The sequence below is a fragment of the Diceros bicornis genome, chromosome 32 (assembly GCF_020826845.1).
Source record: "Diceros bicornis minor isolate mBicDic1 chromosome 32, mDicBic1.mat.cur, whole genome shotgun sequence".
Classification (NCBI taxonomy): domain Eukaryota; kingdom Metazoa; phylum Chordata; class Mammalia; order Perissodactyla; family Rhinocerotidae; genus Diceros; species Diceros bicornis.
Genome location: NC_080771.1, coordinates 1,172,402 through 1,197,734, shown reverse-complemented (window position 1 = coordinate 1,197,734; position 25,333 = coordinate 1,172,402). Strand labels below are relative to the sequence as shown.

General features: G+C 37.9%; 1 protein-coding gene across 5 annotated transcripts in view; it reads left to right on the top strand.

Annotated features, from left to right (window-relative positions):
• Positions 1-25,333, top strand: part of ITFG1 (integrin alpha FG-GAP repeat containing 1) — a 259,186-nt gene that overhangs the window by 146,533 nt on the left and 87,320 nt on the right. For all 5 annotated transcript variants that reach the window (XR_009216412.1, XM_058527742.1, XM_058527744.1 and 2 more), the window contains exons 11-12: positions 10,037-10,187; positions 11,686-11,794. Coding sequence is in view for 4 of the 5 variants with exons in the window: in XM_058527742.1 (XP_058383725.1) it covers positions 10,037-10,187; positions 11,686-11,794 (260 nt within the window). In the remaining variant the exon portion in view is untranslated. The remainder of the gene's footprint in view (positions 1-10,036; positions 10,188-11,685; positions 11,795-25,333) is intronic.

The following is a 25,333-nucleotide window of genomic DNA, read 5'->3' as shown; positions in this document are numbered from 1 at the left end:
GGCTATTGATGATTTACTCCTAAAACTCTTTTAGTTCCCTCTGTATCCTCTCTAACTGTTCCTATACCATCTCTTCTGAGAACTCCTCTTCATCTTGACCACCTTAAATATTGGTGTTTCTGAGGGTTCTATTCTCAGCCCTTTGTCCTCACTTTACATGTTCTCCATCTACTTTGGCTAGTTTAACAGCCACTGGTAAGCTTGGGACTTTTAAATTCCTGTATCTGGGCTTCACACCTGTGTATATAACTTCCCCTGGATGCTCTATCTATGTCACCCAAAACCTGAAAGTATCTTCTCTCCCCTGAACCTGTTCTTAGTGTACTGTTTATCTCAGATGGTGGTATCATCACTCACCCCATCACTAAAACCAGAAATGTGGACATTGTCTTTCATTTCCTTATCTGTTTCATCATCTTCTCTCTCCCTTTCCCCTTATCCAACTCATCACTGCATCCTACAGTATTAACAACTGAACAAGAACTAGTATAATTTCCTAACCGATCTTTGTTCTTTCTGCATGTGTACTTTATAAGTTGTGGTATGTCGCTGAATTTCTCACTCTTAAAGTCTGAATATACTGTTTATACTATTATCCAATGAACAAAAAAAATGACCCTTATATTTCATTTTACATAATAAAATACACAAATATTATAATCCCTGGAAAGAAGGTGTTGGAGTGGCTACCAAATTGGCCAATATAAGGAACACCTTTGAATAAAGATAAATTAAAACATGACAAAATCTTTTCTAACCACTTCTTTGACAGGACCTTTTAGCATCCAGTCTCACAGCCTGTTACGTTTTGCCTTTCAGTTGGCCTTGCTCTACAACAGAGGCTCACTTCCTCCTTTTATGCAAGAAACATTGACTGTCTGCCCACTGAATCTTAAATCCTAGCTGCTGTCTAGGGAAAAAATCTATTGCTTTTGTCCAGAGCTCAAGTGAAGTTTATATTGAATATCAAGTTTATCACCTCTTTTGAACATTTCTGATTGTCAGTAGTCTGTATTACAGAAACACTTCAATAATTTTTAGTATTTTGAGGGACCGGCCTGGTGGCGTAAGCAGTTAAGTGTGCGCACTCCGCTGTGGCGACCCCGGGGTTCGCCGGTTCGGATCCTGGGCGCACACCGATGCCCTGCTTGGCAGACCATGCTGTGGCGGCCTCCCATATAAAGTGGAGGAAGATGGGCATGGATGTTAGCCCAGGGCCAGTCTTCCTCAGCAAAAAGAGAAGGATTGGCATGGATGTTAGCTCAGGGCTGGTCTTCCTCACAAAGGAAAAAAAAAATTTTAGTATTTCAAAGTGGAAGCTTTATTTTGTTAATTAGCTTGGCTGAGGATTCTGCATTTACCAATAGCTGGCAGCATGGGTTTTAGAGCATCAATTAAAAAAAAATTGTTTCATTTTTAGAGGATTCCTAATGGACTTATTGGTATTTCTTCTTAATCTGTTTTTCTTCTGTGTGTACAACTACCGTTCTTAAGGTTTACACAGAAAGATAGACATATCCCCAAACTGAAGCTCTTTTCCTTCAATTTGAGCCTAGGCTGAGAACGAAATGGGGGGATTAAGAGGCAGAGAGTTAAGGACAGTCTGGAAGAGCAGAACTCACTGGAGATAGAAATGGCTAAAGTGGACACACAAGCTCTACGAGCAGCCAGGGAGAAAATCAAACTTCAAGTTGAAGGATCCATCAGCTACCTTTGTTAATGAGAAATAAGACAGATGCACATAGCATATTAACAACCTAGAATAACCCAAACTTTGTCAAGTGGTAGTGTATCGAGAAACGACATTTAGTTTACAGCCTTTGAAGAGAAATTAAAACCAGCCTCAAAAGGCTGCCCACTAGATGTGTAAATACTGGCCTGCTCAGAGAAGAGGCATTTGATATGTGCATTGTACATGTTATGTCACTTAAACATTTCCCATGGGGTTTTTTAATGGGCTAAAATTTTCTGAAGTTACTTCTGTTTTTTTTAACAGCTTTATTAAGATACAATTCACACACCATATAGTTCGTCCATTTACCATATACAATTCAGTGGCTTTTAGGATATTCACAGAGTTGTGCATCCATCACCACAGTCAATTTTAGAACATTTTCATAATGCTAAAAAGAAGCCCCACTCACCTTAGCCATCACTCTCCCATCTCACCAGCCCTAGGAAGCCACTCATCTACTCTCTCTTTCTATAATTTTGCCTATTCTGGACATTTCATATAAATGCAATCAAACAATACATGGTACTCCATGACTGGCTGTTTGACTTAGCATAATGTTTTCAAGGTTTATCCATATGGTAGCTTGTATCAGTACTTCATTTCTTTCTATTGTTGAATATCCATTGTATGGATATACCACATTTTATTTATTTATCAGTTGATGGATATTTGAGTTCTTTCTACTTTTTAGCTATTTTGAATAATACTGCTATGAACATTCATATGCAAGTTTTTGTGTGGACATGTTTTCATTTCTCTTGAGATTTATATAAGAGTGGAATATACTGAGGAGTGGAACGCTATGTTTAACCGTTTGAGGAACTACCAGACTTTTCCAAAGCAGCTGCACCATTTTACATTCCCATCAGCTATGTATGAGGGTTCCAATTTTTCCACATCCTCAGCGGCATTTTTTGTTACCTGTCTTTTCTATTGTAGCCATCCTCATGGGAATGAAGTGTTATCTCATTGTGGTTTGCAGTTTTCTGATGAGTAAATGATATTGAGCTTCTTTTTATTGGCTGTTTGTGTATCTTCCTTGGATAATTGTCTATTTAGATCCTTTGCCCATTTTTAAAATTATTTGTCTTTTTATTATTGATATGTAAGAATTCTTTGTATGTTCTAGGTACAACTCCCTTGTCAGATATAATGATTTGCAAAAAATTTCTCCCATGCTTTGGGTTGTCTTTTCACTTTTCTTGATGCTGTCCTTTGAAGCAAAAATGTTTTTCGTTTTGGTGATGGCAAGTTTATTTTTTCTTTTGTTGCCTGTGTTTTTGTTTTGTTTCTCTCATGAAGGAGTACCATATATTTTTAACAGCTTTATTGAGGTTTAATTGACATAGAGTAAACTGCATATCTTTCAAGTGTGTACATTGGTAAGTTTTGACATATACCACCTATGAAAATATCGCTACAATCAAGATAGGGAGAAGATATCCATCACTCACGGAAGTTTCTTTTTAATCCTTTGTAATCTACCCTTCTCCTGCTTCCACCCTTTCCTCATCCCACAGGCAACCACCAGTCTGCGTTCTTTTTGTTTTGCTTTTTTTTTGTGAGGAAAATCAGCCCTGAGCTAACATCCACACCAATCCTCCTCTTTTTGCTGAGGAAGACCGCCCCTGAGCTAACATCTATTGCCAATCCTCCTCCCCGTTTTTTTTCCCCTTTTCTCCCGAAAGCCCCAGTAGATAGTTGTACGTCATAGTTACACATCCTTCTAGCTGCTGTATGGGGGACGCCGCCTCAGCACGGCTGGACAAGCGGCGCGTTGGTGCACGCCCAGAATCCGAACCCAGGCTGCCAGTAGCAGAGCGCGTGCACCCAACCGGTAAGCCATGGGGCCGGCCCCCCACCAGTCTGCTTTCTGACACCGTAGATTAGATTGCGTTTTCTACTATTTTATATAAATGGAGTCATGCAATATATGCTCTATGCCTGGGTTCCCTCACTCAGCGTTATAATATTGAGATTCATCCATGTTGTTATATGTGTCCTTAGTTCATTGCTTATTTTAGCTGAGGAGTATTCCATTGTATGGATATATCACAATTTGCTTATTATATCCGTTTATATATTGATGGGCATTTGAGTTTTTATCAGATCTGGTTATTACAAATACTCTGCTATAAACATTCCTGTAAAAGTCCTTGTCTGGACATAAGCTTTCATTCGCTTTAGATAAATACCTAGGAATGGAATGGCTGCGTTTTTTGGAAGGTAAGCGTTTAACTTTTTAAGAAAACACCGAACAATACCAGTTGCTTCACATTTTCTTCAACATTGGTGTGGTTAGTCTTCTTTAACTTTAGCTATTTTGTTTGTAGTGTAGCTCTTTGTAGTTTTAATTTCAATTTCTCTAAAAACTGATGATTTTTTAATGTCTTTTTATGTGATTCTTTATTAGATATATGTTTTGCAAATACTGTCTCTCATCTCTGGCTTGTCTCTTCATTCTCTGAACAGTGTCTTTCAAAGGTCAGAAGTGCTTAATTTTGGAAAAGTTCAAATTTATCGATTTTTCTTTTGTATATTGTGATTTTTCGTGTCATATCTAAGAAATCTTTACCTAACAGTCCTATGCTTTCCCCTAGAATTTTTTATATTTCTACATTTTATATTTAGGTCTATGATCCATTTTGAGTTAATATTTGTATATGGTACAGAATATGGATCAAAGTTCATTTTTTGGTAAATTGTTCTAGCACCATTTGATGAAGAGACTTCCTTTTTCCACTCTATTGCCTTTGATCTTTGATGAAAATCAATTGACCATATGTATGTCAGTGGGTATATTTCCTCACTGCCTCTTCTGTTCCAGTGATCTATTGTCCATCTTTGTAGGAGTACCACAATGTTTTGATTATAAGTAGTGAATTCACATAGTGTAACTTTATTCTTTTTTTCCCAAAGTTATTTTGGCTATTCTAGATCCTGGGCATTTTCTATGAATTTTAGAATAAGTTTGTCAATTTCTGCAAAAAAAAAAAAAGTCTGCTGAGATTTTGATTGATATTACATTGAATCTGTAAATCAGTATGAGGATAATTGACGTAACAATATTGAGTCTTCGGACCCATGAACACTGTGTGTGTGTGTGTGTGTGTGTGTGTGTGTCCTTTTATTTTATTTTTGGTCTTTAATTTTCTCAGCAGCATGTTATAGTTCTCATTGCAAAGGTCTTCTACATCTTTTGTCAGATACCTAAGTATTTCATTTTTTAAAATAATTTTATTAACGTCACATTAATTTATAACTGTGTAAATTTCAGGTATACATTATCATATTTCAACTTTTGTATAGACTGCATTGTGTTCACCACCAAAAGTCTAGTTTCCATCCGTCACCATACATGTGTGCACCTCTACCCCTTTCACCCTCCCCTGCCACCTTCCCCTCTGGTAACCACTAGTCTGTTCTCCTTATCTATGTGTTTGTTTATCTTCCACATATTAGTGAAATCATATGATATTTGTCTTTCTCTAACTTATTTTGCTTAGCATAATACCCTCAAGGTCCATCAACGTTGTCTCAGAAGGCACGATTTTGTCTTTTTTATGGCTGAGTAGTACTAAGTTGTATATATATACCACGTCTTCTTTATCCATTCATCCATTGATGGGGACTTGGGTTGCTTCCAAATCTTAGCTATTGTGAATAATGCTGTGATGAACATAGGGGTGCATGTATCTTTATGCATGCGTGTTTTCATGTTCTTTGGATAAATACCCATAAGTGGAATACCTGGATCGTATGGTATTTCTATTTTTAATTTTTTGAGAAATCTCCATACTGTTTTCCATAGTGGCTGTACCAGTTTGCATTCCCACCAGAAGTGTATGAGGGTTCTCTTTTCTCCCATCCTCTCCAACACTTGTTATTTCTTGTCTTTTTAATAATAGCCATTCTGACAAGCGCAAGGTGATATCTCATTGTAGTTTTGATTCCATTTCCCTAATAATTAGTGATGTTGAACATCTCTTTATGTGTCTGTTGGCCATCTGTATATCTTCTTTGGAAAAGTGTCCGTTCATATCCTATGCCCATTTTTTGATCAGGTTGTTGAGGAACTGCCAGACTGTTTTCCATAGCAGCTGTACCATTTTACATGTTCCCTAACAATATATGAGGGTTCCACTTTCTCCACATTCCACCAACACTTGTGCTCTGTCTTTTTTTACTATCGCCATCCTAGTGGATGTGAAGTGGTATCTCATTGTGCTTTTGGTTTGGACTTCACTGATAGCTAATTATGTTGAGCATATATGTGCATATTGGCCGTTTGTTTATCTTCTTTGGAGAAATGTCTATTCAGATCCTTAGTCCATTTTTTAAAGTGGATTGTCTTTTTATTACTGATTTGTGAGAGTTTTTTATATATTCTAGATACAAGTCTCTTATCAGATACATGATTTGCAAATATTTTCTCCCATTCTGCGGGTTGTCTTTTTGCTTTCTTCATGGCTGTTATATCACTTACCATCAATTTTACTTTTTACCTATTTATGGCTTTATATTTAAGGTGGATTTCTTTTAGACAGCTATAGCATATAGTTGGATCTTTTTAGTCCAATCTGACAATCTGTGCCCTTTTTTTCTCATATCAGTATTGATATGGTTAGATTTAACTCTACTATCTTGTTATTTATTTTCTTCTTTGTTGTCTTTTTCCTCTTTCTGCTTTCGTTTGAATTAGTTGAGCATTTTTATGATCTATTTTATCTTTTTTGCTAACATGTTAACTATAGATTTTGTTATTTGAGTGGATGCATCTTTAACTTATCCCAGTCTGTCTTCAAACAATATTATACCACTTCACTTACGGTTTAAGAACCTTCCAACAGCATATTTCTACTTCTCCCTTTCTGGCCTTGGTGCTATTATGTCACACATTTTACTCTACTTATGTCGTTAACACCACACTCTGTTCTTTAATTATCAGTTATCTTTAAAGAGATTTAAATAATAAGAAAAAAATCTTTTCTATTTGCCTACGTATTTAACATTTTCACTGCTCTTCATTTCTTTCTGTAAATGAAGATATTCATCTGCTGTCGTTTTTCATCTGCCTGATGGACTTCGTTGAACATTTCTTATGTGCCATAAAGGAAAGTATTGACATAAATGACTGTGTAAATATTATAAACCTTTTGTTGAAGGATACCTTAAATTTTAAAAAGAAAAGGATGGGACAAAATGTTTGCAACATATAGAGGTAATAATAACAGCATATGTAATAATAATAATAATAGCAGATATTGAATACATGCTGTGCTATGTACCAGGCAGTATACTAAACACTTTACCATGTATTTTCTCATTTAATCCTTACAACAGCCATTTGAGGTAATTTTTACCCCTATTTTACAAGTAATTATATGAGAATAACAGGTAAGGGGCTAAGGTCCCTAACAATCAGGGATGTCCTAAAAAATCAATAATTAAAAAAAGTATTGAAGTGCCAGTTCTCAGAAGAAACATGAACAGCTGGTAAATGTAAAAGTAATACTCAGCTTCTCTCATAATCAGGAGAATGAGATCATTTTTAAGCTACCCAACTGCAAAAATAAGAAGCAATGATACTAATATTGGCAAGATATGAAGAAGGATATACATGAACACTACTAGAAGTATAAATTGGTACATTTTTTAGAGGGCCATTTAGCTTTACCTGTTGACAGTTAAAATATGCATATCATTTGACCAGATGACTATCATTTGGAAATCCTTTTACAAATTCCCGAGGAAAAGTAACTTTTATATATGTGTGTATATGTGTATTTGTAATGGAAAACAATTGAAGACAACCTATGAGTAACAAGGTGTTAAAAATGAATGATGGCTTAGCCACAGAGTAGAGTGGCCATTGAAAAGAATGAGCATGTGGGGAAACAGGCAGCTTGATGGGCTGCTGCTGGGAAATATAAACTGGTACAGCTTTTCGGGGGGAATTTTCAAAACAGATATCAAAAGCCCTCGTTGAGACTATTTCCCTTTCCCTCATGTGTATGCTATATTATTGAATGGAAAGAAAAACGTCGCAGAAAAATATGTATAGTAAAACCCAATTGGGTTTTTTTCTTAAGGATATGTGTATACATATTTGTATATTCCTAGAAGAAAGTTTAGAAAGATGCACACCAAATTGTTGACAATGGTTATCCCTGGAAGGGAAGGATTTCAACTTTTTAAATGTCTCTGGTACTTGAATTTTATAACTTTTGTGATAGTTTTGAATAAACAGTTTTAAAAAAGATATATTGGTTGAAATTGCCAAGAACACTTAGAGAAACAGACTCAAAAGAAGCAAGATTATTTCTCCCAATGGGTTTCCAAACCAAATAGATCAAGGTTCTTCCTTCCTAGGCTTAAATGGAATTTTATTTTAAAAGCTAAGATGTTGAGCTCTACCTGTAGAATTCAGTAGAATTTAAAAGAACTGAAATTTTACAGACCCCAAGTTCCACAGTGCAAGACTAAGCTAGTTAGTAAGCAATGAGACAAGAACCATGGCGTGTGGCATTTATAATCTTTACAAACTCATAACAAAAATTAAAATGACATTTTAAATTGTGCAACTGCAATCAGAGTTCTTGTTTTAGGTTATGTTTTGTGTTTTTGAAATTGTGGCCGGAGTTAGAATATAATAGTGAGATTCACGCATTACCTTTGAAGAGGGAAACCAGTGGCACACGCTCACTCAGGTTAAGCGGTATGATGCATTGGTTAGAGGAGATTGTAGAAAGGCTGCCTTTATCACATGTTCTCATGTTTTAATATAATCTCCTAATAACAAAATAGAGTATTCTTTATTTCTGTGAAATATCTAGTAAAATTATTTAGCTAAAAAGGTAGGATGAGTAAATTACCTGGAAAGAATATTACAAATTAGAATTTAAACATCAGTTATTAGACAAGAGACAAAGAAGAAATCATTATTCCTTCTAGTCAAAGAACACTGTTACTTGTTAGGTCTTGAGCAAAGTCACCTCAAAGTTTTCCAGGTAAATGTTATAATCTAGGAGGTTTTTTTCTTTGGTAAAGAATTGTTATTATAAACTATTTGTGTTGGAATTTTTTATCTAGAAAAGTCAATCATATATTTAGTACATCATGCAAATTGAATATTTTGTACATAGGTTTCTTTACTGCATTGAACACTAAGAAATTTTCCTTTCCTCTAATAGAGCTTTTTTTTCTTTTCCAAATCGCCCAGACCCAAAGTAATATTTTCATATGGAAAAACAGAAATCTGCCTTTATAGTTTTATTTAAAATAATTATTAGAGAAAATTGAATGTAGTGAAATTTAAGCCCTTTAGCCTATTATTTTCTATGTACCTAGAGGAAAGTGAAGGAATTGTAGATATTGGAAAATACATACAAGTGGAAGCCATTACAGAAAATCACACTATTTACAAAAGTTACTTCTGTATCTAAAGGAAATATTTTTACATGGCATGGTGTTGCACTACATAAATAAAAATGATGATAGTATAAACACTTTTCCTGAGATCTAACTGGATGACAGGAATTGTTCCAAGTACTTTGCGTTCAGTGTTTCATTTCTTTATTACAGCAATCCTGTGACATAAGTACTCTCCTTACTCAGTTTACAAATAAGGACCTGAGTCTTGAAGAGGGTAAATAACTTGCTCAAGTTTACATAGCTTCTAAATGACAGAGCCAGGATTTGAATCCAGGTAATCTGGCCCCCAAATCGAAGCTCAGAGCCTCTTTACCTGTAGAGTAGGATTCAAGAGGGAGGACTTCATAGCTATACAAAGTCAATGCTTCTTTTATCTGAGAGGTGCCTAGCAGTATCTACCCTACTGCCTGTCTGGAAAGCTGAAATTCTGTCATTACAGATTCACTGCTTTGGGTTTACAAGACTTAGGGATATCAGGCTAAATGCACATATTCACCTGAGGAGTTATACACATCTAAAGGGACAATGACAGTGACAGTGACCAGGAGCTCAGTAGTGGAATACAGGGTTTATGGCTGTAGAGTAGCAAGGGAGGAAGGAGATATGGACTTGGAGACTCCACATAAGAGGAGAGCGAGGCCAGCAACCAACTAGCCTCAAAGGATTTTTGCCAAAGGCTGACAAAGCATAGCCAACAATTTAAGTTTTTTATGACACAGTACAGAAGTCAATAAGATGTGGAGATTTTTTTATATTGTTTCACTACATACCGTTTACCATCTCTTTGATTTCAAGAAATACAGCGCGGCTGATGCCATACAACACTGATGTGTTATATTAATTAAACACCTTTCCTTTGTCTTACAGCAATCAACAGGCCTTTTTACTGGAGAATGTCCCTTGTAATAATGCAAGCTGTGAGGGGGCACATCGCATGTTTAAAGTCTACTGGGAGCTGACGGACCTAAATCAAATCAGAGATGCTGTGGTTGCCACCTTCTTTGACATTTACGAAGATGTGAGTTCCGAGCTCTCCTGTGTGTGTGGAGTCTAATTGCCTCCACCTTATCTCACTTCTACTTCACCCTGTTTGACCAGAAAATGTAGATGAGATAATGAAAGCAAATGAGTTAATTAAAGAAAGCCCCTTTTAATGTTAAATGGCAGAGGGGACGATTTATTGACAGCACTGGTTGATCAGTACAGTGAAATATGAAAACGCCTTTATCTCATTTTGTGCTATTTAGATTAAACCTCTAGAGAATCATGCTCTGAGACTGGGAAATGTACACGTGCACCAGTAGACAAAAGCACAGCTGACAGATAAAAGATGCTTGGACCTGCACAAGATCCCAGAAGAACGAGTTCAGTACTCTTTTAACTTGTGAACTAGAGGTAGCATATATTGCACAGATTCTCGTGGCTCTGTCTTCAGTTGCCAGGTGACCTTGTGAAAGGCGCTCAGGGCCCTGGTTTCCTCCTTTCTAATGTGAAAGCCAGTTTACCACTCAGAAAAATAATAAATTTTGATAAAAATGTGTTAAATTCCAGAGTTAATATATCACAGTATATCCTTGTGAAATAACTTGATTATTTTAAAAAGTTAAATGCCCATCAGGACATGTATGTCTTTGCAACCCCATTTTTGATTTTCTTTTCTTTTTTATAAGAGGCTGATTTTCAATTATATGAATTATCCAGGTCCTTGTTTTCCTCTGTCTCTCTGCTACCAAATCTCGTATTATTTCACTTTTTATTAGCAGTTTGGAAACTGCTTGGAAACATAAAAGTAATTGGCAAAAACATCACAAGGGAAGAATCAAGAGAATTGACTACAAATCAATTTTTAATTTCTGTACATAAAAACATCATAAATGAAATTTAAAACTGTTCTTAAATCTGGGAAATAAATTTGCTATGAAATAGTCAAATAATTAATATCCTTAATACAAAAAGGGTGTATACAAACTGATAGAAGTCACCAAAACTCCCTCTGGAAAAACAGAACATAGTCAATTTACAGAAAAAACAGAAGTAGCTAACATGAAAAAATACGGTCAATGATCAACCTCGTTAAGAGTCAGTGGAATGGAAATTTAAATGAGCACAACTTTTTTTTTCTACAAATAAAATTAGCAAAGCTTCTCCCTTTTTTAGGAGAAAGAAAATGATAATATGCAGTGGTAGCCAGGGCAGATGAACAGTGCTCTTTCTCTGATGGTTGGAAATGGTTTGCAGTCCATATCATAGGCCTATAAAAATTCATGCAAATGTGACTGGAAGGAAATATGTTAAAATGCTAACAGTTATCTCCAGAGATTAAAATTGCAGATTTTTTCATTTTATTTATATTTTACTATTCAAGGTTTTATATATTTTAATAGTATTTTTATTTTAAACATCAAGATGAATAGATAAGCTTTATATATACATGATAAGCATGCCATGCATTTTCATCGTTTTTTCAGTCAGTCTAGTAGTTTCTTCTTACTTTTTTTGTATATGTTTTTTTCCAGGGAATCTTGGACATTGTAGTACTAAGTAAAGGATATACAAAGAACGATTTTGCCATCCATACACTAAAAAATAACTTTGAAGCAGATGCTTATTTTGTTAAAGTCATTGGTGAGTATTTGTTTTATATGTTTTATTATTAAATATTAGCCTTAAATTCTGTATTCTCTCTCTCTGTCAACACAAATTTTCCAAAGAGTAAGGACACTCCTACATACCTTCTGTACAACTCTCCAGATCAGGAAATCAGCTTCAGTACAACACTACCATCCTATACACAGATTTCACCAGCTGTCCCAACCATGACGTTTTTCTTTCTGGTCCAGGATTCTGTCCAGGAATACCTGTTGCATTTAATTGTCACATCTTTGCAGACTTCTTCAATCTGGAACAGTTCCTTTTCATGTCCTTATCAGTTTTAAAGAATACAGGGCTTACGTTCTCTAAGATGACCCTGTTTCCTCATTACCCAGCTCAGGTCATCCATTGTCTGCAGAAATTCCAGTGCGTGGAGTTGCAGACCCGATGCTGTGCAACCTGACCATCTGGTCATCTTCATGACTACCAGGTTTATCCACTTTAAACTCACTGTTTCCCTCTTTGTAGTTGATTAGTATTCTGTGGAGAGGTATTCTGATATTACTTTAATCCTTTTCCTTATCAAACCTCTACCTACCAGCTGTAGAATCCATTGACAACTCCTGCCTGAATCGACCTTCTATATGATAGTTGTCAAAGGATGGCTCTGTATTTTCAGCATTCCTTCTGCATTTATTTGTTGGCATTCTACTGTAAGGAAGATCTTTCACTCCTCACCTATGTATTTATGTATTCATTTATTAGTATAGATCTGTGTATTCATATTTTATTTAATAAATAAAGTCATTTCTTTTAATTTTCAAATTCTTCCCAATAGAGGGCAGTAGGAGCTCCTTTTGGCTGGCTCCTATATCTTTTTGACATGTTCTCTGGCATAGCAAGATATTCCAGATTCATCCTGTACCTCTCTTGCCCTAAGTCTCGAATCTGATCTTTCTCCAAGGAGCCCTGGTTTCTTTTAGTAGAGGATGATATTTAAAAACCAAGTTCTGGGTGCTCAGTGTGCTGGTTGCTACTGGGTTGTCATTTCTTCTAGGTTCTCTCAATGGACAGAGCTAGGAAATAGAGGTGTGGCTTCACACAGATACAACACACAAATATACACATCTACAATTATTTATACACATGCGTATATATATATATACACACACACACACACACACACACACACACTGTAAAACTATGAATTCATACCGTTACTTCCATTTCTAATCCAACACCACATTTCAGGGGTTCTTTCTCATCTTTTCTGTTTATAGATATCTTTGCTAGCAGTGAGGAACTCTGCTCGCATTTTCCTCAGTATATTTACTTATTTGTTCATTGTTCTCTACTCCTAGCCATGCTAGCCGTCTCCTCCACGTGACACCCATGTTCATCATAAAGACCCTGCACGTGTTTTATTAAGTGTATGCCTAAGTATTTTATTTTTTGAAGTGATTATGTTATTGTGTTTTTAAGTTTGGTTTCCACATGTTTATTTTTAGTGTATAGAAATGCAATTGGGGGCCGGCCCCGTGGCTTAGCGGTTAAGTGCGTGCGCTCCACTGCCGGCGGCCCGGGTTCGGATCCCGGTGTGCACTGATGCACCGCTTCTCCGGCCATGCTAAGGCCGTGTCCCACATACAGCAACTAGAAGGATGTGCAACTATGACGTACAACTATCTACTGGGGCTTTGGGGAAAAAAAAAGGAGGCGGATTGGCAATAGATGTTAGCTCAGAGCCGGTCTTCCTCAGCAAAAAGAGGAGGATTAGCATGAATGTTAGCTCAGGGCTGATCTTCCTCACAAAAAAAAAAAAAAGAAAAGAAATGCAATTGATTTTTGTGTGTTGATCTTGTATACTGCAACCTTGCTCAACTCACTTATTGGTTCTAGGAGGGTTTTTTTAAGATTCCATGGGATTTTCTACATGGACAATTATGTCGTCTGCAAAAAGGGACAGTTTTATTTCTTCCTTTCAAATCTATGCCTTTTTTTTTTTTCTTTTTTCTTATTCTGGCTAGAATTCCCATTAATGTTGAATAAGATTGGTGAGAGTGGACGTCTTGCCTTGTTTCTGATCTTAGGAGGAACGCATTCTCTTTCCCCATTAAGTATGATGTTAGCTATAGGTTTTTTGTAAATACTCTGTGTTGTATTAAGGAAATTTCCCCTATTTCTAGTGTGCTGAAGTTTTATCATGATCTGGTGTTGGAAGCTAGCTGTTTTTGTGTTATTATTATCACAATTGACATCAAGACAGCCATATCAGTTCATTTGTTAATGAAATGACACATGTATTTCATATAAATATTTATTACCATTTTGAAATGAGCATAAGTAGCTAAACACAGAAAAGCAACAGAATAACAAATGAGTATTGGGAGATTTCTTTTGAGAAATAAAAATGACAGAAAATGTAATTTTTCTTTGTAACCAGCAGATTCACTCTTACTTGAATGAACTAAGAGTAACTCCCATCTTGAATACTGTTGCAGCCACAGAATACTGCTATTATGAGTCTAACCATTTCTATACTTGTTATCCATATGACTGTCTTCTCTCCTTTGCCATTTTGAAAGAGGTATTATTTGGCTGTTTTAGAGTTAAAAAAAAGTTTTAATGTGCTGTATATTTGGTATGCTATTAACTTATTTAGTTTGAAGTGTATTTTTTTCTCAATGGTTTTCCTTCAACTTTAATCTTCTGGATAAGAAGACAAGGAATCCATAAAAATTTTGCTAACCCTAAATGTATATGTAATTAGAATAACCTGGTTCAGTTAATTTAATTGAAACAGGGCTGTTGGAGTAAGACTTTGGAATTTGATCCCTTATGATGAATTACTAAGTCAAGTACAGCCACTGACCAATGCAAGCTTTGGTTGCTAAGGGGAGATTCAACAAAAGCAAACATCCCAACATCTATTCTGTGCCCTTGGATCACTAGAATAGTGTGAATGACAGCACACTCTTAGTTCCCATTTATTTTAGTACATCACGTAATCGCGTCTTCCCCCCGCTCTATCCATTCCAGGATATCTGAGAAGCACTCTGAAATCTAGATTTATTTAGGTCATTTGCTTAGCATCTTTCTCTCCTAGTATACTGTGATAATCTAAGCAACTTGAGGGTAGTATCTGTGTCTTATTTGTCTTTAATTCCCCAGTGTCTAACAGGGCCTGGCACAGAGGAGGCCTTCAGGAAGTTTATGTTACACAAATGGCCAGCTACTTTTTGGGGCATGATTGGCTATCTTACTTTAAAAGTATTCCCTCTAGTACCCAAGCAACGCTTGATGCCTCTGACCCCACATTCTGTCTCTGGAAAGCATTCTACCAAAATATGAAATTTTAGTTCAAGGACATGTTTCCACCTTTACCCCTTTTCTTATATAAGTGACGCAGCTAGTCAACAGTTCGTTTCTTAAAAAGAGAAGATTGAGCCTTAGTGATTGAGTTAACCCTGTCCTGGTTTAATCTCTCAAGTCTACCCATCTTTTCAGATTCTCTGTGACTGAAAGCTCTAAACTTACTTAATTTCCCAGGCTTACAATACCAAAAATGTACAGAAAGAGTAACATGCAGTGAGTAAGAGTGGAGTTCTCGCTCATTGCCTTAATGGGATGCTGTGAAAATAACCATTTTGCTCAAACCTAGAATAAATGTTATTTGTTTGAAAAATATATTTTGAAATTCAAGTTAGTAATTCTCTTTCAAAGTATCTTCTTTCTGTTTAACGAGATAGCTGTAGGATTTGTGTCCTTGAGTTTTGCCGGTGTGCTTTAAAAAAACTATTTTCTCAAGTTTGTAGCTTTCAAAAACACACAGATTTATTACTTAGTTCATCTGAATTTGGTGTGTTCGTATGTGTATCTGCATGGATTGAAGATTAATGCTTTCTAGAACAGGTGTTAGTCATTGAGGAGCAAGGAAAAATTCAAGTGAAAGAGATCAATTTGTATGTGGTTAGGACAAATCAAGTTCACCGTGCACTCAGCAAGTTCTTTTATTCAAGCTTTAAAGCTGTTTTCATACTAAATATTCTTTGTTTTGTACTCTTAAAACCATGTGATTGAGTTTCACACTATACTTGTCACACATTGTTAGCTGGCGTGAGGGCACGTGCTGCCTTGCTGTCCGCGCTCGAGTCTGGGGCTCTTTCCTCAGGCAGAGGTTGTTAGTCCTGTGAAATAGCGGTAAATCAGAGCATGGGATTCTCCTAACAGTGAGAAGGATTCAGGTTCCCAGTTGCAATAATGGTAATGATGGAATGCTAAAGAGAGGAGGCAGTTCTCAGTGTGAAGCAGAAGCCGGTCTCACTGTTTTGGGTCTTAATTGATCATTTGGAAATTTTCCATGTAGAAAAATGCGTCCATATACTTTAGGGTCCTCAGTCCTTCCTTGGTATTTGTTCACTTACATTTTTAAAAATTAGAAAAAGATCAGGGGCTGGCCCAGTGGCATAGTGATTAAGTTTGCCTGCTCTGCTTTGGTGGCCTGGGGTTTGCATCCCGGGCACGGACCTGCACACCACTCATCAAGCTGTGCTGTGGCAGGATCCCACATACAAAGTAGAGGAAGACAGGCACAGATTCTAGCTCAGGGACAATCTTTCTCAAGCAAAAAGAGGAATATTTGGAAACAGATGTTAGCTCAAGGCCAATCTTCCTCACCAGAAAAAGGAAATTACAAAAAGATCAGGGAATCTCAGAGATGGGAAAGTCCTCAGAAGGCATCTTGCCCAAGTCCAACCTAAGGCACCATCTCACCTAGCTCCTGCTTGAATGCTTTGCAGTAAAGCTCACCTCCTCAGAAAGCAGCACACACTTCTATGAGTCGATTTAGTTGTTGGAACACTTATTCTGTTGAGATCAAAATGTGTATATTTAGTATATTTAGCCTACTACAGTAGGCTTTTGATAAGTATCTGTTGAATAAAAAACAATTAGTCCTAATAAAACTATTACAGTTTTTATCCTTAAAGAAGACCATAACTATATGTTGTGAGAGGTTTGGGGATTCAATTGGAGATGTAAAAGAAACTTTTCACTCCAGACAAATGCACTGAAGGTATATTTTATTATATAGAGGAGAGTAAAGGCGATAGTCCACAAACAGATCCAAATAGGTCAAATAATAAGAGGGAAAAACATCAGCTCGACTGCAAAGGGAAAACATCCACATCGACTGAAGGGAAATGACACAAATCAACTGGAAAGAGAAACATCAGGTTGACCGAAAAGAGAACACATCAGATTGGTTACTCACAACATCCATGCCTCACTGCTGGAGTCCTTTCAATTGACACGGCTGGGCGGGAATCACACGCCCTGGGCAAGGCGTCACTTCCACAGGTGAGACTCTCACTGGCTCTCAGTCTCCAGCAGTTTTTTTATAGCATCAATAATTCCCAGAGTAAGCAGTTGCAGAGGTTTTTGCAGAGCAAGCATCCAGTGTTCCCGTGCACAAATGGTTATCAGTGGCGTACATGCACTGAGCCTCCTGGCTATTGTCCCAGCTCAGCAGTTGTGTATGTGCATTGTTTACCCTGCTTATCGTCCCAGCCCGGCAGAGATGGCCAGTCTGCCCCAGGCTCTGGCACCCAAAGGGCCTTGAAATTTTTACACATTGCAACTATCTCCATGGGAGAAGGGCTGGTTCCCACCACGCAGAAAGCAGCTTTTATATTTCTTTTTGTGGTGGTGGCTGTAGGTCAATGGAGCGGCCAAACATGGCTGTACTCATGTCAAGACATTTTTGGCCGTGGCCGTCTCCATTAACCATAAGACACCATGTGCACAGACAATGAACTTCGTACACAAGTACACAAGGCACATCCAAGAACCCAAAATCCAGTGATTATAACCATTATAAAATTGTCTTGCAATAAAGGACCCAAACCAATCAAATAATCCCTTAGATAATGAAATATTATTAACTTGATCTTGCAAATCATGTACAGCATCAAAGATAACATTAGATACGGTAACACTTAGCCCTAACAAATTAGCTTGTAGAAGTCCAGACCAGCCTGCATCGCGGGGCGTAGTAGAAGGCAGGGTAGTAGAAAAATTATAATTAGTTTTGTGTGATTGATCAGATATAGGCTGATACTGAGAAGTTGTTTGATGTTTTTGAGACCAAACTTCTCGGCCATTCATAGTCTAGGTTACAAGTCCCAGTGGTGTAGAGCAGTTGGTCCAGCAGTGCAGGGTCAAAGGTTGTCCTACGGAGGCATTAGTTGGTATGGAGGTCTGTGACAGACATGGAGTTGCAGCATAGCATAGCAAGCACAGCAGGAATGTCTATTCATGCAAAGAAACAGAATTTTTAGGAACATGATTTAATTGTTTACTTCCTGTATACATGACTATGAGTGTTGCAGGGGGCCCTTGGGCCACTACTTTTCTGGCCCGGGGAGCTGTATTGGGTGAGTGTGTCACCCACACCTTTGCTCCAGGTTTCCATCCATCTGTAGATTCAAATCCTTGCCTTCCTCTTTTAGTTAATTCAATTGGAGGTTGTCCTTGTGACACACTTGGAGTCAGGAGGGGAAGCACCAATAATTGTCCCACTCGTTTTCCAGACTCTATAGTTAATACTGTGTCACTACCATTATATAATATAATTTTATTTTTCCTTGGTAATCTGGATCTATAACTCCTCCTAGTACATCAATAGCTTTTGTTGCTAGTCCGGAGCGTCCTTTTAATAAACCAAAAGTGTTTTTGGGAAATTGTACCCCTATCCCAGTAGGGACTATAGATTGCTTCTTAGGGGGCAATTGAATAGAATAAACAGTGGATAAATCCAATCCAGCCGCTTCGGCCGTGGCACGAAAAGGCGGTTTAGCAGACTGCGTCAGGGGCCAATAGGTTAAGGTCATAAGCTCATGGGTAGTGGCTGCCACTTCTGTGATCTTTGCTGGTAACAACCTTGACAGGGGAGTCTCATTAGGGCCTAGTGGCCTGTTATTTAACATATTTAGAGCAGTACTTAGATGGTTGTGCCACCCTTTTAATGAGCAATGACTGAATTTCCTCAATTGTTGTTTAAGCAGTCCATTCATTTGTTTTATGAGGCCTGCAGCTTGGAGGTAATAAGGTATATGATAAATCCATTCTATATGATTTTTCTTTGTATAAATTTGAATCAACTTACCTGTGAAGTGGGAACCGTTGTCACTCTGAATCTGTCTTGGTGTTCCATAGAATTTTATGACACTCTGTTGGGTGGCTGCTTTAGCCAGCATAGCTAATAAATAACCAAAATATGTATCAGCAGCAGTGCAAGCATAAACATATCCACAAGAATTTGGCAATGGTCCAATAAAATCTATTTGCCAGGTGTGGGTGGGAAATAATCCCTTTTGAATATGACCTTGGTAGGGGGGTGGAACTCCCTGTTTATTTAACTGTTGGCATAATTGACATTGTTGTACTGCAGTGGCAATATCATCGTGGGTGACAAGGATTCCCCTTTGTTGTGCCCACCTGTATGAAGTTTGTTTTCCCAAGTGTCCGCTCTTTTTGTGGACCCATCGTGCTAGGCCTGGGTTGTGCACTGCACGAATTTGCACCAGCTCATCAGCATGAGAGTTATATTTTTGTTTTGTAGAAATTAAAGAACTGTGAGCATCAACATGAAGTACAGTAACAATTGTGTTTTGGCACCATAATCATATGTTTTTTAATAATTTTTTTAAGTTAAAAAAAGACTAATTTTTGCAGAAGTTTATCAAAAATATCAAAAGATTTTAAAACACTTGGTCAAAGAGGAAACAATGCCTGGTTATTTATTTAATTAAGTTGACAACAGAAACAGTTAAAGGCAAACAGAGAGTTAAAACACTCAGAAGATAAAAACAAAAAGCTTAATAGAGAGACCTCAGTCCTTTTGAACATAGGAAATTATTTTAATAAAACATAGATGTTTTGTTTTTTATATAGATCTACTCAAAAGAATACCTTTTAATCTCTATATAAAGAGCAGACCAAGAGTTTAAGGAAATTACCTTTATAAGAGAGAAAGCCAAATCGTAATTTTTCATTAGCTTACTTTAGCCAACTTGACCCTGTACAAAACTCCTCAGAGTTTTACCTTTACAAACCTTTTGTCACTTAATTTTTGTATTTAGAATTTGTCCCATGCTTTTTTTTTTTAGTACTTTAGGACAAATTTATATTTTTTAATGAAACAAACAAAAATATCTCTATTTTTTATACCTTTTTTATGGACAACATACATTTTGTTTTTTTTGGTATACAGACTTTCCAGAAAGGTGTACTTTTATAGAAAAATTTTAATATGCACAGAATATGTTTATCAATAAACCTAAGCATCTTTTAGTTTCTCTGAGATAAGAAACCGAAGGCAGACAAATCTATGTTTAGTAACCAATTTTTAATGTTTTATCTTATGTGGAAATGACCCAGAGACTCAATAAATTTTTATCAACTTAATTTAGCAAAACTCTAAAGCTTCAAGTTACCAAAAAGATTTTGGAAGCTGTTTTTGAAATAACTTTGTCTTTTAAAAGTTTTTGTATATTAATTAAAGATTGCATTTCATTGTGAGAGGTTTTGAATCCTCTCTTTTAAGGCTGACTCTTAAGGTGAACTCATCTGAAACAGAGGTTTTCTAGAATAGCCATTATAATTCCCAGTTATCTCAAAACTTTACTTATTTTCGCTTGTTTAGTTTCAGATCAGGAATTCTGGGGGAGTAGAAGGGGGGAAGCTCAGCAGAGGGGAGAGGAGCAGCAGATTCCGCGTTGGCTGCTGGCATGTTTAATTACTTATTTTCTCTTAAAGAGGCAGTACAGTATTTCTGATTTTATTTAGAAACTTCAGAAGATTAAAATAGGCTTCCCATTAGTTGTTTAACTTTTTAGTTGGCTTTTTCCAATTGCATATGCAAATACATCAGTTTTGGTAAACTGATATTGCCCCAATTTAGCCACTCGTTTTCTGGAGTCTATGGAATATTGTGACCATGTGGTGCTATAAGAAAAAACTGTCTTCTTCTTGGACATGGGCTCCTAGTTGAAGATAGCCCATTTAGCCAAGAGGTGGAGCAGAGGGCTTTTTTGGGGGACAGATGGAATTCCCCCCCCCAAAAAAAATTACAAACATACAGAACAGACAGTCAAATGAGATCCCAAACAGCACAGACATCTAACAGATTCTGGGTAAAAGTCCTACAACTATTCCTACTCCAGTAGGATAGCCCTGCCTCTTAAAGAGATAGGATCCCAGATGGAGGGGAAGGGAGCTCTCGGTGTAAGCAAAAACAAACAAACAAACAGACAAACAACAAATAATTCTAGAGCCTGTTTCCCTGGGATAAGAAAATGTGCCCAGGGTGAGCGGTGCCGGGTCAGATGGAAAGTACTGGGAGCAGTCCCTAGGGCAAATCACCTAGGCAGCTGCTGGACTATTTCCCAGGACATTCCACTCAGCCCAGGGCCGCCGAGCCACGGGCAAAGAGCCTCCTGGCTGGCTCGCCAAATTATTATTGGTTATATATTCAGGCTCTCTATTTGTCACATAAGAGGGGCCAAATAAAACTAGAACGCTAGGCTCATGGCAAGGAAAGAGTTCCTATTTTGGGTGACAGCCGGGACTGTAAATCTAAAACTTCTTTTTCCAAGAGTATCTTCTCCTTCTGTATTTTATCTCTATCTTCTATAGCCCGACGATAAATAGTCAACAAACACCAACCTTGCCATGCCAGAAAAGAAACATCATCTCTCTCTTTTCCACCGTCTGCAAAGCTTTGGTTACATCCAGGGGTTCATATCTCGCAGACAAACATCCCAAGATTTACATAACCCTGACCTGCAAGCCCACTCCCCAGCCAGAGTGCAAAAGGGAGGGTCCTCCCATCCTGGAATTTCTTCCACGTTGGCTTCAGTTACCTTTTGTTTGAACAGGAAAGCCATCTCCTTAATCGAATCCTGCTCACAGCGCCAGTTATGTTGTGAGAGGTTCCGGGATTCGATCAAAGATGTAAAAGAAACTTTCCACTCCAAACAAATGGACTGAAGGTATTTTTTATTATATAGAGGAGAGTAAGGCGATAGTCCGCAAACAGATCCGAATACGTCAAATAATAAGAGGGAAAAAACACCAGCTCGACTGGAAAGCGAAAACATCCACATCGACTGAGTTAGCAGCAAATTCGAATAGGTCACATAATGAGAGGGAAAAACACCAGCTCGACTGCAAAGGGAAAACATCCACATTGACCGAAGGGAAGTGACACAAATCAACCAGAAAGAGAAATACCAGGTTGACCGAAAAGAGAACACATCAGATTGGTTACTCACAACATCCATGCCTCACTGCCGGAGTCCCTTCAGTTGATATGGCTGGGCGGGAATCACACGCCCTGGGCAAGGCATCGCTTCCACAGGTGAGACTCTCACCGGGCCTCAGTCTCCAGCAGTTTTTTATAGCGTCAATAATTCCCAGAGTAAGCAGTTACAGAGCTTTTTTCAGAGCAAGCATCCAGTGTTCCCGTGCACAAATGGTTATCAGTGGCGTACGTGCACTGAGCCTCCTGGCTATTGTCCCAGCCCAGTAGTTGTGTACGTGCATTGTTTACCCTAGTTATTGTCCCAGCCCGGCAGAGATGGCCAGTCTGCCCCGGGCTGCGGCATCCAAAGGGCCGTGAAATTTTTACACATTGCAACTATCTCCATGGGAGAAAGACCAGTTCCCACCACGCAGAAAGCAGCTTTTATATTTCTTTGTGTGCTGGTGGCTGTGGGTCAATGGAGCAGCCAAACGTGGCTGTACTCATGTCAAGGCACTGTAGTAACAGAATACCTATAAACATGTTATGGTCCTGCTCAGGAAAAAGTAAACTTCTTTCAAGAATTAAGTAGTGAGACAACAAACTACTTGAAAATGAAAAGACATGTCTGACGTGTTTCTTTAAAGTAATCCAGGGAAGTAGGAAATGGAATATAGATGAAACAAGATTGGCCACATGTTGTTGGCAGTTGAAGCGTGAGTGAGTGGGGTTCCTTATCCTGTTCTTTCTAATTTCATATATGTTTGAAAAATTCCATGTAAAAATTTCAAAATCCTGAGAGTCTCTTGAGAATCTGTGGCCTGTGACTTCCTAGTCTAAGTCGGGATGGGTACCCCTGGGGAGCAGTGCCATCTAAGTACCAGTGTCCTAGGGAAAGCTTTCTCCACACTTCTCCAAGCTCAGACCCAGGGATAGCCAATTTGGTGCAGGAAGTTTTCGTTTTAGAAAACAAGATGACTTTGCATCAAAGATATTAACGTAAATATTAATAACATACTTTTCAGAAAGGTCATGGGAAATGAGAAACCAATTTAAAGCAATCATTTGGGAAAAATAACCTTCTAGCTGTTTTGAGATGCCCTTCCACTCTTTCCTTTGATTAGTTGTTTGCCATAAGTCAGACAGTTACTAGTATGTAATTACCCTTTCAAAGCCATCTACGATGTCCAGAGTTGATTCTGATCTAAAATTATTCTGTTACTCTATTCCTTAAACCAGCCTGTGCTAAATGCCACTGCTTTTCAGTTGAGGAAATTTGGATACTTAAGCTTTACATGTGGCTAAGGGACTGTAAAACTATCCTTCTGCCTGTTCCCCTGCTGATTCCCCCGACGCCACAGATCCACAGAACGCTTTCCATGCACTTGTGAGAAGACAGGGGACCCTGTGTGTGGCAGAATTGTGGGGTTCCCTAGCTCCCTTGAAGCAGAACTGGTTCCCAACTCTAATGTTTTTCTCTTATTCCTGTCAGCTATATTTGGAGGTTCTGCATTCTAATTTTATTCTTCTAATACTACACTCGAATTTCTAACACACATATAGGAACCTGTATTTTCCTAGCACTTTTAAAATTGTAACAGTTTTACTTCCAAAATAAGATGAGACCTTTAAAAAGTTTTTATTCCCCTGCCTGCTTCCAGATTTCGTTGAAACAATGTGGAAGTTTATTTCTGGATGATTTATTTTGTTTTACCTTTTATGCCTTCTGTTTTACAAATCCTTTCTTAACATTTCACAGCCACGTTATCAATAAACTTAAATTTTACCAGCTTGACTGTCACCATTTTACTTATATATCACATCTTTCCCTCTCTTCATTCTAATTCCTTCTTCTTTTTGTGGAATAATTCTTCCAGTGATTTTCAGAAATTTGTACGTAGATTAATATATTTTTGAGTACTGATGTCTTAAAATATCTATCTCTTATCCTTACGTATCAACGCTAATTTTGCTAGTATAGAATTTTGTAAATACCATTACATTTTCTTCTTGCAAATAGTATGGTAGTCTTTGAAACTCTCTCCTTTTCCCAGGTATTCTCCGGTTTGGGTAGGGACCATTTATCTGATTGCTCACTTTGGTCTTCCTTCTTTTAAGCCGTTTTTTTCCATGTGTCTGAGAATTTTTCTCTGCTTATATTTCTAAAAAGAATCAGTGTTGGTAGTTAATATGGGTGGCAAAAGCACTTGTGTCACATGTAGTTCTGCCCAGGAGATGATTGCCACCACTCTCTTTCCCCCCTGCCCGTGCAGAAGCTCCTTGGGGCTTGCAACCTGGGAGCTGACCAGAGGTGGAAGTGAGTGAGTAGGATAGTGGCTTTGAGGTTCTCAGATAACACAGCAGAAGTGATGCCTTGGTGGTGACCTGCAGCCTGTCTGTGAGAGTCACTCGTGAGGGACACTACATGTGCACCCGACCTACCCACTCCTGTGGCCTCAGCATGGGGGTCATCAGACTCTGAGTCTGACCAGAGGTGTGCTTTTCAGAGGAAAGAAGAGAAGGAGAGTGACTGGGAGGTGCAGTTTATTAGGCAACCTCACTGCTTTGCTGGGCCGTTTCCTGTTATTGTACCATATGGGTTCAGAGGTTTGGTTTTGTTGGCAACACTCTAAGCTTCTTTAGGACCCTGTGTAAAAGTACCAGGAAATTCCCCACTTTACTTCGCCAGCAAGAACCTCCAGGTGACAAATGTAGCTGTCCCCTCTATGAGCCTTGGCACAGTTCCTCCTTGTTCCCCTGGCCCCACCATGGCTTGCCCTGTTCTCAGTTGCCGCAGCTCTGAGATTGAAGGTTTTCACTGGTCCGCTGGGGAGTCCATCCACTATGGCCGTGTTGACTCTCTGACCCAGTCAGCACTCATTGGCTATTTTCTCAATATTATTTACCTGTTTAGTGCCCTTTAGAAATTACTGAAAATATCTGCCATTGATGACTACATACTTTTATTTTCATACCTTTTTAACCACTGTAGTGATATTTAGAGAATTAAAGGAAGTAAATATTTATGTTTTGCATTAAAATGCAAATTATTTACTAAAAGTTTTTCAAGCATATTTCCCTAGAATCAAATATGTTTTTAAAGGTCAGGCCTCTCCTGAATTTAGCAAAAATTTTAACAAATTCATATGTGTATAAAAATATACTTATGGGGCCGGCCCCGTGGCTTAGCGGTTAAGTGCACGTGCTTCACTGCTGGCAGCCCAGGTTCAAATCCCAGGCGCGCACCGACGCACCGCTTGTCAGGCCAT